This window comes from Pogona vitticeps, chromosome 9, assembly GCF_051106095.1.
Source record: "Pogona vitticeps strain Pit_001003342236 chromosome 9, PviZW2.1, whole genome shotgun sequence".
NCBI lineage: Eukaryota > Metazoa > Chordata > Lepidosauria > Squamata > Agamidae > Pogona > Pogona vitticeps.
This window is the reverse complement of record NC_135791.1, coordinates 17,296,929-17,313,234: the sequence shown is the minus strand read 5'-3', so window position 1 is coordinate 17,313,234 and position 16,306 is coordinate 17,296,929. Positions and strand designations below refer to the sequence as shown.

At 45.2% G+C, this 16,306-nt stretch overlaps 1 protein-coding gene across 4 annotated transcripts in view; it reads left to right on the top strand.

Annotated features, from left to right (window-relative positions):
* Positions 1-16,306, top strand: part of KIRREL2 (kirre like nephrin family adhesion molecule 2) — a 66,505-nt gene that overhangs the window by 39,549 nt on the left and 10,650 nt on the right. For all 4 annotated transcript variants that reach the window (XM_078380240.1, XM_072979594.2, XM_020813295.3 and 1 more), the window contains exons 2-10: positions 3,638-3,787; positions 4,342-4,491; positions 6,746-6,903; positions 8,677-8,827; positions 9,867-9,972; positions 10,902-11,050; positions 12,464-12,591; positions 13,689-13,815; positions 14,364-14,464. In XM_078380240.1, the coding sequence (XP_078236366.1) occupies positions 3,638-3,787; positions 4,342-4,491; positions 6,746-6,903; positions 8,677-8,827; positions 9,867-9,972; positions 10,902-11,050; positions 12,464-12,591; positions 13,689-13,815; positions 14,364-14,464 (1,220 nt within the window). The remainder of the gene's footprint in view (positions 1-3,637; positions 3,788-4,341; positions 4,492-6,745; positions 6,904-8,676; positions 8,828-9,866; positions 9,973-10,901; positions 11,051-12,463; positions 12,592-13,688; positions 13,816-14,363; positions 14,465-16,306) is intronic.

Sequence of the window (16,306 nt, the reverse complement as noted above, 5' to 3'; positions counted from 1 at the left end):
GATTTGCTTCTGGAATTCTACTCCCCTATAATATATCTCAGAGAAGGACATTTGTGTGATGTTTCCCAAGAAAGCAGAGTTTCGTGTACTAGGAAGAGTAGGAAGGAATTGGTCCAAAGACGGCACTTTTCCAGAGTCTCAAAATCTTTTATGGCTCATTGATACCTCTGTGACCATGGTGCATATCTTGCCACCCTAAACATCATACTAAACTGGGATGTACCATGATCCTGTCCCAGTTGCTCCCCTCTCTGCAGCTGATAAGAACCACTGGGGGGGGGGGGTGAACTGTGAAAGATCTTAACAGTGATGGGGTGTTACATGTTGAAATGTAAGGTTTCACCATGATGGTCCCCATCACCCCTACCAAATGCAGACAACTGTGTTGAACCCTGTCAACAAATCCTATCTAGAAGTTTTCATCTCCACCAGGAACAGGTCATCTGTCAAACTAATGGATTTCAATTGCCTATTCAAGACCAAACTACCCTAAAGTGTTTTGCATTAGAACAGGAATAAGTCACAGCTAACCTGTTTTCCTGAAAATAAGTCAAGGTCTTATATTAATTTTTGCTCCAAAAACACATTAGGGCTTATTTTCAGGGGATGTTTTATTTTTTTCATGTACAACAATTACATTTATTCAAATACACTCATGTCATCTTCTGGTTGCTGCACAATGGTGGAGGGCGGGGTTTCACTGAACTGGGGCTTATTTTTGGGGTAGGGCTTATATTACGAGCATCCTGAAGAATCATACTAGGGCTTGTTTTCAGTTGGGTCTTATTTTTGGGGAAACGGTATGTATCACTGTTGGTAAATTCTGAAGGTGTGCAGATATGGGACTATAACTACCTGGAGTATGCTGGGAGTTGTAGTCCAAATAAGTACCAACCCCTTTAGAAAATTTATTCCCCCACCACACACAAACAAAACACCATCGTCAAAATGTCTCAGCACTTCATCCCTATAAGCCCAGACAATGTTGTGCCACTAGATTTTACTTCTGCACGATGGGGTGGATCTATGCACGCATGTGCCCATGCTCTGAAACACTGCTAGAGGTCTGTCCTGCGACCTGTGTACACAGCATGGAGTTGTGGTGGGCTGTAGTTCCCTGGCAGGTGTGTGTATGAACCTTGAAACACATTTGTGTAATATCCTCTTTCAAAATGTAGAGGTTGCAGTATCAGAAACATCTTTTCATTTCAGAGTGCACTGACAGGAAGAGGCCATACTATCTAAAAATGCCTTGGGCATTTTCTTGAAGGTGGGTTAGAAATCCCTTCACTAAAATAAGTAATAAAAATCAATGGGATTGGCTATATTAATGTTTTCACACCTGCTCTCTCTCCTCCTTACTGCCTCGCCCTTTTCTTGTGCTCTGACCGCCAGATCCTGTTTCCACTCAAAACCGAGAGAAGACCCCAAGAGGGCTAGCGCTGTAGCACAACACCGCTTCATTTTGCATGCATGCACATGTGCCTGAGTGACTGCATGCGCACATTATCTCTAAAGTTTCTTTTTATGCTGTTGCCTAGAGCCCCAGGAGGAGGGGGAAACAGAGTAGAAGAAAGTAGTTTGATGGGGGGCGGCACAGAGCGGAAACAGAGGCTTTCTTGGCTGAAGGGCATGTGCAGAGCACACCAAACCAGCACCTCAGCAGTCTGTGGTGGGGAGATAAGGCGATGCCAGGGACCCGGGGGCTGCTGCTATGCCTCTAAAAGGGAAGGGAAGAAAGAAAAAGAGAGAAACACGCTCTCTCAGCTCTTTTTCTCCCCCCCCCCCGCTCTGTTTCTGCGCTTCCCTGTTCTTGCACAAAAGGAGAGAAGGCATCGGTCCTGAATACACGTACGTGTAAATAAATCTCCTGGAATTCATGGAGATTTACTCCTGAGTAGGCACATGGGATTGTGCTGTAACACGACCAACAGAATGAGGACGGTCATGGGCATATGGACATATTTCCTCAGCTGAGGCAGGTGTTTCTGTGGATGCGCTGAAGGAGAAACGGGCGCAGATGGGGTGATGGCAACTGACCCGGGCCTGGTCTGCTGTGCGCCGGCAGCCACATGAGGCAGGAGGAAGCCATGTTAAAAAAGAAAATAAGGGGGTGGGAAGGATGTTCTCAGCATCTCTAAGCATCCTCAATGATAGTTCTCTTAGAACTGTCATTCAGAGGCACCGTTCAGTTATTATATTTTTCCTTCCTGAACCGATTTTGTGTGGTAAAGGAGGTGGGAGGAGTTCAAAACCCTCAAAATCCTGTGAATGAAGCAAGCCAATTGTACAGTAAAATCCTCATCTGGAAGCATGCTGGATCTGATAATTGATCTGTCTCAGTTAGAAATATCAGCTGCTACTGTGAGGGACTGTGAGTGTTCCAGATTTTTTAGCCTAGATTTCCCAGCAGCCCTACCCTGCGGGAGCAATGGTAGGGGATTATGGGAGTTGTAATCCAAAATACCTGGAGGGCCAGAAGGGTCCCCCTCCTCATCTGTTACACTAGCTGGCAGTTCCTCTGCAAGGTTTTTTAAAGCAGTGTTTTTAAAAGCAGTGAGCTGATTAATAGAGTATAGAGTATACTATTTTTGAACACTGCCCCATATTAAATAGCACACTAACTACAAATACATGGAGTGTCTTTTAGCCACAAAAGTAAACTGGAGCCTATATGTTTAGGAGTAGTACAGTCTATCTTTGAATGTGAAGTACTGGGATAAAATAAAGACAGACTTGTTACTTCCGTACACTTTGTGTGCTCTTTCAGAGATACCAGGGTTGATTTACACCAGAGATGGACAACTTCAGGTAAAAGGGATAGTTTTACCCTTCCAGAAACTGCCTCAAGTGGCACATCTTCTGAATTAAAAATAAAAATAAAACACAGACATAACTGGATCTTCAATTCCAGATTTTTTAAAAAATAAAAAGAAAGAAATCATTGTCTCATTAAAGAAATTGTGTATGTTTTCTTTAGTGGAGGAAAGCTGCTCCTGAACATTTCCCAGAGCAGAGATTTTATTTAATTCTTTATTTTTAGTTGGGACGGCAAGAGTGAGGCAAACAAGCAATGGGGCCACATGCTGTTAATAGGCTGTGATTAAGGTCGATCATCAGTGTTAAGTAAAAAATGTGAAGAATTCTTGCTAAATTTCCCATTGTCAACTGTCTTGACCTGTACTCTCTCTCTCTCTCTCTCTCTCTCTCTCTCACACACACACACACACACACACACACACACACACACACACACACACACACAAACACAGAGTGAGCAATCTCAGAAGGGTTGGCGGATTGTTCAGAAAGACACAAGCTACCCATTCAGTGCTCCTGATTTTTAAGTCCTTGCAGCAAAAGAGCTTTCAACAAAAATCAACCTTGCAAATGTAAAAAAAAACTCTTGTCAAGAGCAGGAAAGAATTTATTGCCTTCTTGGAGATGAGGAAGTGGGGGGATGACCTCTCTCATTCTTGTGGGAAAGAATGAGACAAGGAAGGATTTATGTCCCAAGTCTTGGTTTAAACATGTTTTTTTTTTCCATTCCTTGTATGTCCTGAAACTACATTCAGATGCCCATTATGACCCCAGATATCTAATTGTCTCAGTGTTTCTGTGTGTTTTCTCTCTTCAGGGCTGGCAGCGTATTTCTTCCAACAGCCAATGGACCAAGTGATCGTTTCTGGACAATCTGTGACTCTGGCCTGTGTGGTTATGGGCTATCGTGGCATGGTTCAGTGGACCAAAGATGGTCTGGCTTTAGGAGGAGAAAGAGACCTACCTGGTACAGTATTGTGGCAAGTTGGGGTCATGGGATGTGGTTTGTAGAAGATAGACTGGCAGAATCATTGACAGAAAGGCTGATCTTCCACTAATAACAACAATCATGTGGCATCTAATTTATGCCAACCCTTTCCAGAGTTTTCCAGACAGAAAGTACTGAGAAGTGGTTTACCATTCCTTCCTTCTGAGGGCATCCTGGGACTGTGCAGTTTTCCCAAGGCCACACAGACGAGCCTTTCTCCCTGACGGCACAGTGAGGAATCGAACCCTCAACTTCTGGCCCTGAAGCCAGACTCCTAATTCACTAAGCTATCCAGCCTTCCACTAGCAAGTGACAATTCCCCCAAAGCAGATTATGCCACTGTGCTTATGTTGGCATAACTAACCAATAGGATTCTAGGCCAGTATTTGTTGCACTAAGAGAGAGATAACAGCATGATTAGCCATTACACCCTCATTACCCAAAGGGAACTTGTTTCACGTAATGACATTAAATAGAGCATGTTACTTCTAGGACTGTACCCTAAGTTGTACCTCCTTCCCGCCTCATCACAGGCTGGTCCCGCTACTCGATCGTTGGCGATGCCTCTGCTGGGCAACACAACTTGAGGATTGACTATGCCGAGCTGGACGATGACGCCGTCTACGAATGTCAGGCCACGCAGGCTGCGCTGAGATCCCAGCGGGCCAAGCTTACCGTGCTCAGTGAGTGCCCTTATTTTCTCCTTTCCTCCTTGAGACGACCCCCATCCCTTGCAAGAGGTGTCCAGACTCAGGGCAGTCCAAGAGCCATTCTTCTTTTTATTTTTCCCTTCACCCAAAATGGATGTTCAGAGAAGGCAAGGGATGATGAAATGATGATCATCATAATCATGTGATGTCAAGTGTTGCTTTTGTTTACCATTTCCTAGAGGTATTTGTTTGATTCTTCGAAGTGTTTGTATACTTACTGTTTTCAGATTTCAAAAAAGGTCTTTTAATTATATAAGCCACCTTCAGTCCTTTTTAGGGAGAAAGACGAAATGAATGAATGAATGAATGAATGAATGAATGAATGAATGAATGAATGAATGAATGAATGAATAGGTAGGTAGGTAGGTAGGTAGGTAGGTAGGTAGGTAGGTAGGTAGGTAGGTAGGTAGGTAGGTAGGTAGGTAGGTAGGTAGGTAGGTAGGTAGGTAGGTAGGTAGGTAGGTAGGTAGATTAGATAGATAGATAGATAGATAGATAGATAGATAGATAGATAGATAGATAGATAGATAGATAGATAGATAGATAGATAGATAGATAGATAGATAGATAGATAGATAGATAGATAGATAGATAGATAGATAGATAGATAGATAGATAGATAGATAGTCAATTCTAACTTATGGTGATCCTTTTCAGGGTTTTCCAGATTGAGAAAACTCAGAAGTGCTTTACCATTTCCTTCCTCTGGTGGTGTTCTTGGACTTTGGAGCTTGCCCAAAGCCACGCAGGGTGACTCTACTTCATAGGAGGCACACTGGGGAATTGAACTCCCAACTTCTGGCTCCCAACTTCAGAGACCTATACCACTGAGCTAGACATCAAAATTTCTTCCTCCAGATCTTGCTCTGGGATCAAAAGATGGCAAGCCTTGCTGGTTTTTTCACTAATCCATGAAAGTATCTTGGCCATGTAGACTGAGTTTGGTTGGGGGGGAAATTGTTCTGAAAGCCTATCATATGGGACCTTGGAAGATTCAGAACACAACTGGTTCATGCCATTTTTTTCTGTTGACTTCTGGGAATATGAACATTCTCCTTGTCAGGCCATACATTCTGAACCCCAGCTATGCAGCATAACCAATACTTTGAGCAAAACAGGGTTACTCTTTTATTCAGGTGATGAGTGGACTCAGAGAGAAAGCGGTACACAATCTTGAGTCCCCAGATATTCTTGAACTAAAACTCCCAGAAGCCTTCACTGCTAGCTTCGCTGGCCAGGCTTTCTGGGAGGTCTAGTCCAAGAACATCTGACCACACAAGGTTGGGAACCACAGAGGAACAATATGGATAAGAATGTGAACTGATCTGGCATTCAGTGATTCAGCGGGTATTAAGAGAAAAGGGGAAGGAGCTCAACGCTGAGGGTATTTTCTGCTTATGTTGTAGTAGCACAGTAACTTCCACTCTTGCATCTCCAGGTGTCATTCAGCTAATACTGGTAGAACCCCTGACAACTGTTCATGCTGGCTGGTGCTTCTGGAAACTGGAAGTCCCATCACAGCTGCCATAGCACCTAGTTCTAGGCTGTTGCTCTGTCCGTGGCTCTCTCTCTCTCTCTCTCATTCTACTGAGAAAACAAGATTGGATTACGTATAAACTGGCAGAGAGGGCCGGTGTGTGTTCCTTATTGATTAAGTGTCCCACTGTTTTAGCACTTAAGAAATAAGAGTGGACCAAGAGTGAAGCAATGGGTGACAGGCCACCTTCCCTTTTTCTCACTGCCTTTGACTTCTCAGACTTTCTCTCTGTTTTATACACACAGTTGGCCGTGTTGCTTCCTCCACAGGCACTTTTACTTCACCTTCTAGCGGGGGGGGGGGATATGTCATGCTGAAGGCATTATTAAACTACATCTCCCAACATCCCTTGTCACTGGCTGTGCTTGCTAGGGTTGGTGGGAGTTGTAGTCCAGCATCACCTGGAGAACCACATGTTCCTCACTCGGACTTACGGCACCAAGCAGAAGACCCATCTGTAGTTGAACCTGATTCTGAGGTGTGCCCCTTGAAGGATGGGTCCATCCAGAAGACCTGCAATGGTGGTTGACCGGTCTCTCTTTCTATGTAACCTGGCTCAAAGGAAACATCACTTTTGCAGTTCTGCTTGGTCATTGGGGTTCTGAATATTTTTTGCTTATTTTGCTTATTCACAACAATGCACGCTTCCAGATCACACTCCTATCATCTTCCATCTGCATCTCGTTGCAGTCCCTCCCAATGACCCAGAAATCCAAAATGGTCCAGTAGTGCACGTGATTTCCAACATTCCCTACAACCTGACATGTCGCGCTGCCGGTGCTAAGCCAGCTGCTGAGATCACCTGGTACTGTGATGGGCAACGACAAGATGCTGCCGTATACTCCAAGGTAAGGGTTTGTTAGCTTGCAGTCAGCTGGGTACCTATGCTTGATTTTTACAGTAGACAATGATGTGGTGGTGTAATGGTGCCAGGGCTTGCAGAGTCAAAACCCCAGGACTGTTTGATTAACAGGGACAAGAATATGTTCTGAGACACCCTCCAGGCTTCCACGTTGTCTCTGTGCTTAGCCACAGTTTTTATGCTAGCTGGAGATAAAAAGGGTTTAGCCAGCAAGAACATATTGTTGTGAGTTTGGATCATGGCAACTGGATTTCTTCCTTATTAAGTTGAAACATTTCCTGAAGAAGCTACTTGGATGAGTAGCGAAATGTTTCCGTCTAACAAGGAAGAAGCCCCGTTGCCATGATTCAGCTTCCAGATAACCTCACTTGGATGACTGAGAACCTTCCCAGCTATATTGTTGTGAAATCTCTCTGTTGTAATAGCAACATCCACAAGGAAAGTCCAAAACTGTGGCCGTCTGAATGCACTCACTTTGGCAAATCGGTTCTTAACAACTTTCTTCTCCACCTGGGATGGTCTTTTGCAAAGCCAACAGCTGTGGATTGCCCATTCAATACCAAGCCACCTCTAAATATTTTGCACTGACACCGAGATAAATCATAACAATGTATTGTTCTGTAGAACATGCATTCCACCACCCCCTTCTCCTCAGCTGTTGTGAGGATTGCACCTCTGGTCAGAGAAAATGAATGCCGGTGAGACAAAAGAGTAGGGAAAAGATGACCTCAAGAGGGTAATCTTCCAAGAAAATATTAAAGCAGGCATGGGAAAATTCTTTCAGCCTGATGGCCGCATTTCATGTCAGAGAACGTCTTGAGTGTGAGGTGCACCCAGCTGTGTCAGAGGAGGAAGAAAAGTACAAGATCAAAAGCACCAGCGTGTTGCAGCTTAGAGGTCTTACAGTTACAGTGGGGTCTCTACTTAAGAACGTCTCTACTTAAGAACAATCCAACTTAAGAACAGCTCCATTTGCTAAATTTTGCTTCTACTTGAGAACAGAAATCCAAGATAAGAACAGGAAAAAAAAACTTTCCTGCTCTTTTTTTAACCTTAGGTCATTTTAGGCTAAAAAAAAAATTCTCCCCCTAGTGGTAGAGTACGTATTAACCAGCTTTGCATTAGTTCCTATGGGAACTAATGCTTCAATGTACGAACACACCTCTACATAACAAAAAAACAGCCAGAATGGATTAATTGGTTTTCAGTCCATTCCTATGGGAAATTTTGCTTCAACTTAAGAACGTTTCAACTTAAGAACACCATTCCAAAATGGATTAAGTTCTTAAGTAGAGGTTCCACTGTAGTTTCTATGGAGGGAAAAGAGCAGATACGGATTAAATGGTTTTCAATCCGTTCCTATGGGAAATGCAGATTCAACATAAGAACTTTTCAACTTGAGAACCACCTTCCAATACGGATTAAGTTCTTAAGTAGAGACCCCACTGTACCTTACTTACCTGCAGTTTTGAGAGAGGCAACTTTATAATGTGGGAAACCCCCACAAAAGCTGGGAAGCCACCAAACAATCATGCCAGGAGGAAGGGCGTGGCCCTTCAATGAGCCCTAAAGGGTCCGATTGCTGCAGGATCTACAGTTATTTTAAAGCGAGGTGCAAGGAACTGAGTCAGTCCCCCACCTACCCCTGTCTGGGAAAGTCCAGAAGGCTGTATCGAGCCCTTCGGAGGGACAGCTTCCAAATCTGTGATTCCTACTTCCTGAATTTAGCACAGGGACGCTTCTCCTTTCTCCCCTGCAGGCTCTGATGGATGATGGCAAGCGTGAGGTGGCCGTCAGCACCCTCCTCTTGACTCCTAGCAGCCGGGACATGGGGAGCTCCTTCACCTGCCGAGTCAGCAACCCAGCGGCCCCGGCTGGCAAGCAAACCACCGTCACTCTCAATGTGCAATGTGAGTGGCAGAAGGACCAGCTGGTGCAGCTGCCGAGGGAATGGGCTTGGCAGAGACGGTGGCCGGCTTTTCGGCACGTGGAAACAGTCTTTGCAGAACAGGCTTTGGATCGAGAGGAGAACAGCTGTGCTCCTCGGCTTTGGAAAGGGGAGATAATAGCTTTTTAAATGTTGGTGTGAGGATAATCCCCATTCATATATGAATGAAAGGAGAGTCGTCGCTGTCTTCTCACAACAACCCTGCTAGGTGGTTAGACCAGGACAGTTGGACTGGGCCACATTTACCCAGTTAGCAGCTTATTGAGGGTAAAGAGTAAATGCCAAATATTATGTCTGGCTGTATGAATTGTGCTGTTGTTTCACAGCTGTCAGTTTGTCATTTGCTATTGCATACAGGTAGGGACAAGCCTGGGCTTGGAAATTTTACATTTTTGGACAGCAAATGCCAAAACCCTCCCTCTTGCAAGGCCATGGAAAGGGTAGCTTTTTCAGGCCCCAGTTAGGACAGGAGCTAACTTCAGTGCTAGAGCAGCAGAATTATAATTACAGCTTTAGAAGAGGGGTGTTATCAGAGGTTTAAATAGACAGAAAAGCTTTGTGCCGCAGCAGCATTGGTCTCTGTGGGGTACTTCGGTTAAGGGCTCCTGAACGTTCAGCACCTGGTCTTGTTAAGGAAGGAGAGGAAACCCAGAGAGACCTATGGAGTGTAACTAGCACCCTAACCCATCTGCAGCATCAAAAGCCCGGTTGCCTCTACAGAGGCAGAACTGGCAACACAGAGTTAGTTAGCGAGGGATCCAGGAAGATGCAGGGGTAGACACCTAATGATCCAAATCAATGCAGCCTGGGCAAGACAGCAGCTGTGACAAATGCTAATGGGGGGGTAGCATCTCCTGCTCTGGGAAAGAGGTTTCAAGGGGGTGCTTGAATGTATGAAGGATTGGGTTTCCGAAAGAAGATAATCATGCCTCCACTGAAATGTCTACAATAAGGACAGAACCTTGTAGGATTTTTGCCCATTGCTGTCCTCTGTCTTGCAGACCCACCGGTTGTAATCCTGTCTGTGCAGCCACAAACAGTGCCCGAAGGTGGCAAAGTGAGCTTCCTTTGCACAGCCACCTCCAACCCTGAAGTAACAGGTTACAGGTAAGAGCAAGAACGATGGATGGATCTGAGCTCTTCGGGGGAAATCAGGCAGGAGAAACTACATGTGTATCTGGAATGCCCTCTGATGGCAGCACTGAAGATTGCATGCCCAGAGATGCCTGGTGGGAGCAGAAGGCGGCAGCATCAGGCATGATTGCCCACTGGCGTTGCTCTCCTCTCCTCATCCTTCCCATGATTCACAAGGACATTAAAAGCGAGGCCTGATCAGACCAAAGGCCCCTCAAGTCCAGCTTTCCATTTCCCACAAGAGGCAGCCAAATTCCTGTGGGAAGGCCAGGAGAAAGGCCTGGAATCAGTCACCCGCTACAGCCGGCAGCTTGTGATGCTGGCTGTGCCATGTGGCCATCATAACTAGTAGCCGCTGGTGGGCTGGTTCTCATAAATGTTTCTGATCTGCTTTTAAGACCCACTAAGTTGGTGCCAGAGGCTGGGGGGATATTCCTTTCCTGGACTGCAGACCTTAGACTCTTTAGCCACTTTACCCACTTGCCATGTTCGCTGGGCATTGGAGTCCAGAATAAAAAGTAAATTTTCCTAGCTGTTGTCAGTGGCCATGAACACCTCTTGGGAAAATGTGCTGTGTAACTGAACTGTGCACTATGTGACTATTTCACCAGATGGTTCCTAGTTCTGGTTTTATCGATTGAGGTGGACAGAGGGAAGAAGGGAGGAACAGAGAGCAAAGGTTGAAACTGAGGGAGAAAGAACAGCTTCTTTTTAGCCTCTGTCATAGAGATAATTTTATAATCGTCCATTATCTCCCAGAGACCCAACCCACTTTATAGCCTTTTTTTCCCCTCCTAAACTGAAAAGCCTCTCGCACAGGAGAAATTCCACATAGTGGCACTTTTTTTCATTGTATGTTCCTTGACTCAGACACTCTTAAGACCACATACGCTTTTTCATAGGTGGGCAAAAGGAGGCATACCCATTCCAGAGGCTAATGGTGACAGCTATGAGGCAGTGGTGGATCAGTCCTTCTTCACTGAGCCTGTGTCATGCGAGGTGTCAAATGCTGTGGGAAGCACCAACGTCAGCACACTAGTGGATGTGCACTGTGAGTAGAAAAAAAAAAGTTGGTCCAGTATCTTGAAATTAAAGGATAGGCTTTGTGTGAAGAAGGGGCTCAGTTCATTCACCAGCACCTCCACATAAAAGTGCTTCCTACTCAGGGGGTGAAATCCAGCCCTTGTGAACCTCAAATCTGAAACTTTGGGCTCCCTGGATAGCGGTATCTTTCTGCACAACACAATTGCTTGGTGGTATGCCACATTTTTTGCTACCAACGTGAATTTGACCCAACTCCGGGAGGCAGTGGAAGACAGGAGGGCCTGGTGTGCTCTGGTCCATGAGATCACGAAGAGTCGGACATGACTAAACGACTAAACAACATGCCACATTTTATATAGATGGGGTGGGTTTTTCCTCATTTTTAAACTGGTGTAGTGGTCAATTTGAAAGTACAAGTGCTCATCATGATAATTGTTATAGACAGGTCCTCTTTCAGTAGAGACCAAAAATGCAGGGAACTGTATCAGTCCACATTAACAAGTAAGGAACAGGTCTTTTGTAAAGCTAACGCCTCTTTATCGTCCAATTCAACTATCTTCAAATACTCTGCAATACAGCAAAGATAGTTTGCAGCAGTATACAATTCCTGGGAAAATCAGTTTTCCTCCTACAGTAGAAGTTGCACTTAAGCTCAAAAAGAACATGGAGGCCCGAGGTGTGTCATGGACGATGTCACAACCCTTGCTACTCAGAAAGACCCAGGGATCACCCCATGAGACCTAGTTTCACTACACTTCTGGTTATGAAAGGTTGAAATGCTTATCCTTAGTTACTGGCAATAAGAGCTTTAAGCTAAAAATTGCTGGTATGTCTGATCCCATGTTTTTGCACTTGGAATTCTCTGAAATTTATTTCAGTCCTCCAGCTAGAAGAGGTTCCCCGCATTTAAGAGAAAAATCTACGGGGAAAACCACTTGCCTAGCATCCGGGGGGGGGGGGCAATGCCAGGCAGATCTGGCCTCTCAACCGTTAGCAGAACAGCTCAAAGTGGCCTGCTCCTACCTCAGTTTTACTCCTCACATGTAACTCAGCATCCTGGCATTGAGTTCTCATCCTGTCCCTTATTTATACCATTGTGTTCAAAGCAGATTCTTTCTGTAATGCTTGCAATGTCCTGATGAGGAAGATGACTATTAAAAGATTAAAAGTAATCTTGTGTTGTATTTTAATTGAATTTTAATTGTTGTAAGCTGCCCAGAGACCTTTGGGTAGAGTGGGTGGCATATAAGTTAAATAAATAAATAATAAACCCCATCTTACAGATGGGGAGGACTGAGGCTGAGAGATTGTGGCTTTCTGTACCCTCAGGGCAGAGGTGGGAGAGGGCCTTCTAGATTTGTAGATTAGTCTCTTAGTTCCTCCTTTCGGGAAATCACCCCTTTCTCTCTTCTTTCTGCAGTCGGGCCCCGCCTTGTCTCTCAGCCCAAGCCCCTGACCGTAGACATTGGGGCCGACGCTTCCTTCACCTGTACCTGGACAGGGAACCCGCCTCTCACCTTGGCCTGGACTAAGAAGGGTTCTAGTGTGGTGAGTGACGAAGCCTTTCATTTCAACAACCCTCACGAATAAACAGTAAACGCAGCACTTGGGAGAGTCAAATATGTGGACGACAACTCCTAGAGGCCACCCACCCTCTAGCCAGAACGGCCACCAGCTGCCCCAGTTATGCCGACTGGGCCAGTCTGGGAGTTGTAATAGAAAAAGTAACTTTCCCAACATTTGCAATAAACAGTGTCAGAGTTCTTCAGATGGAGCATTTGTTCTCCTTAGCACAACAGATTTTACAATGATTTGTCACTATTACCTTCAATCCGTGCAACATATCTGATGTCTCACTTAGTACAGTGGCTTTCTTTAGTGACTTCCCATGCCTTTTTTGTCCTTCGTGAAAGCATGGCTTTATTTTTAGTCTCAGTTTGTTCCCAGTGGGTTGGGCAGATTTTAGTGCTATGGTGCTTCCCATTAAAGTTCGTGTTTGCGGTCACAGCCTCCTGGTCAGAAGCTTTCAATTTAGGGACAAATTATAGCAAAAAAACAGAACTCCAGAAGAGAAGCTCCAGCAGGGAAGTGGATTTCTTAAAAGTAATGTTTTATATGTATTTCTTAAACGTTTCATACAGGGGGAAAAAGTGGCTTCTTAGAAGGAAATTTGGACCTAAATCCTAATAAACCTTGCTCCCATTTAGCAACTAAGTGAAGGATGTGACACTTTGGCTCTATTTGGAAGAACCCTGGATAGCTCAGTGGCTGTGGAACCCGAGGTTGGGAATTCAGTGCCTCACTATGCCTCTTGGATAGGGTCTAGACTTGATCCATAGGGTCCCTTCCAGCCCTGCAGTTATAAGATTGTTGTTGTTGTTAAAAGGGATCTGTTGCAGTGAGCAGTTTACACCAGCAGTCCGTATTCTCAATCCTGATCTGTTTGGGACTTGCAGAGCTGGAATACCCAAAAGAGTAATAATCTAGGAGTACAGTACAACTTAGTTATATTGATGGGGTATAGGGAACCTTTACAGATTCTGTGCCATGATCCTCTACCCCCATTCCTCGCTTGTGGAGGAACTAACTCTAGCAGAGGAAACCCGTCTGTTTTGAGGTACAATCCAGCCAATTTGTCCCCACAGGTCCTGAGCAATGGCAATACTCTCCATCTCAAGGCCGTGACGCAGGACGACGCAGGCATTTATGTATGCAAAGCCATTGTGCCGCGTATTGGAGTCGCCGAAAAGGAGGTGGCACTGGCTGTGAATGGTAAGGGACCAAGGAGAACGTACAGGGACTAGGTAACAGGGCAGTCCAAACAAACTGACTCCTATGTTGTTCATCAGTGGTTCCCAGCCTTGGTTCCCCAGATGGTCCTGGACTACAACTCCCAGAAATCCTGGTCAGTACAGCTAGTGGTGAAGGCTTGTGGGAGTTTTCATCCAAGAGCCTCTGGGGACCAAAGATTAAGAACTACTGCTGTACATGGATCAGCAGTGGGGAACATTCAGGATTTTGAAATACAAGACCCAGAATCACCCAGGAGTGATTTGGGCATTGGAACTGTGGGAGTTGTACTGTAAAAAAAAATACAGTATATTTTGCAACTCCGGCATGAATTACAAAGAGGGAGAAGCTAAAAGACTTTTAATGAAATCCATAAGCCTGGACACTGTCCTTGTTCAACTAAATTTGGACCCCACTCTTAGCCTGCTAATAGAATAGCTGAGCAGGGCTACAGAGATGACGAAAAAGCCAGGTTCCTCCTGTTTTCTCCCTTAACGTTGACACCACTTTAACTGCATTCTCTTTTCCAGGTCCCCCCATTATCAGTGCAGGCCCAAGCCAGGAGACCACTGTGGGGGCCAAGGCACGGCTGGAGTGCTTGGTGGGGAGCGCTCCACCCCCAGACAGAATCGTAAGTGCTTCCTTCTGCCGTCCTGTTGGGTTTTATCCTCTCACCCCAGGTCTTTTCTTGTTTTTATGAGGCTTGAGTGGATTCCACAATTGTACCAAGCAAGCTTGGAAATGGCATCAGATATAGAATTCAAAATCCTGGAAAAACTCAGGTTCCAGAGAAAAATATTTAAGTTTCTAGTCCTTAAGACGTACAGAATGGCCAAAATACTGTTGCGTAGCTACGCCCACATAACTTGAAGTTGCTAAATTTACACCGAGGTGGAAGTCACGTCCAAGAAGCAGTTCCATGGATACAACTGTGCAATAAGTTGGCAATTGGTTGTGCAACTAAATCTGCCAGTAGATTCGTGGACTCCCGGGGTGTAGCTCACCAGGAGCCTCCGTAGGCATAACTTTGCACTGCACCAAGTGTAACAGGATTCCAGCTGTAATTGTATAAATGACATAGGAGGCACAAGTAATAGTGTTGTTTTGTTGCAGAAAAAACAGGAAAACATCTTATAGATGAGGAAATTTTATCTGACACAAGGTTTTCTTGACTGCACTTCATCAGGTGCAATAACGAAATAATCCTAATAAAAGGATACCAAATTACTGCAGAGAAAGCAAAATATAGTCGTCGACCAAGTAGTCCAGTGCAGTAGGCTTCCTGCTACTGTTTACACCCCAGATATGGTTTTCGTTGTTTTCTCCATCTGGTGCATGTGATGCTGGAGGCTTCATACAGTGATGGCCAGGAATCTGTCCAATCCTGTTTTGAGGAAGGAGGTGACCAGGTCTGCTCATCACCACCTTCCCTAACCCTAGCCCTCTCCAGATGTGATAGAATACAATTCCCATTATGTTAGTTGTGGATGGTGGGCGCGGTAGTCCAACGCAGCCAGAGGGTGCTAACGTGAGGTGAGAGACTGGCTTACGGATTTCCCAAATGTAGCAACTTTGGCGTTTACGGCTGCTGAGGATAATTTTGAATATTCTGGGCATAATTTTGAGCAAGGGACTGGATTGTGATACCATGGGTGATGGTACCCAAAAGCCACTGAGAGGTCCACCAGAGAACGCAGCCTTCTGGGCTGAAATTTCTCCCTAACAAATTGGGTGAGATAAGAAGATCTTGACACCCTTCTGGGTTTCCAAGTGATAAATACATCCCACCATGGATCAGGTCTACAGGGCTTTAGAGGGCCATGCACTTTGCACTTTGAGTGGTTGAGATCACCACTCCCCTTGGGGGCGGGGAATGCATGAACCATGGATCAAAGCATAGAGGGGCCAAGGTACCCTTCTGGCAACAAGCTCCAGCAGATGACTGCAGCATTCAGCTTACGCCTAAACACGCGATGTGAAAAACATAAATTTCTTTCTTAAAGATTATAGCCAGTATCCTGTTTGAATCACCAAGTGCAAAACAGCAGTCATGGAGGCAGGTATCCGACGTGATGCTGGTTGTCTGCCTGGTCACACAACGGGCTCCTCGCCAGTTAGCTACAGGTGCTTCCATGTTCGACGTTCTGCGTGCCTGAAATTCAAACAGGCTACTCACTGTAATTTTCTTGCTTCAACTTAATTAGCCTCATTATTCTTTGTAACTAAAGCAAGTGTGCACGGGCCTGATCTGGATCTGGATCACTGCGTCTGGGTGCTTAAACCATCCTCACCAGCTGTTTTCCCTCTTAAATCCGACCCTTCCTGGTCTTAGAGCTAAAAAGATACACAGTGGGATCCTTCCTCTTCCACTTTCTATAGAGGGGATTAGAAGCTCTGAAGGGAAAGTTTAAGCCTCTTCTTCCTAGCACATGGAGGTCCCAGTCTGGATCAAGCCTGCAGTGATTACTTTGGA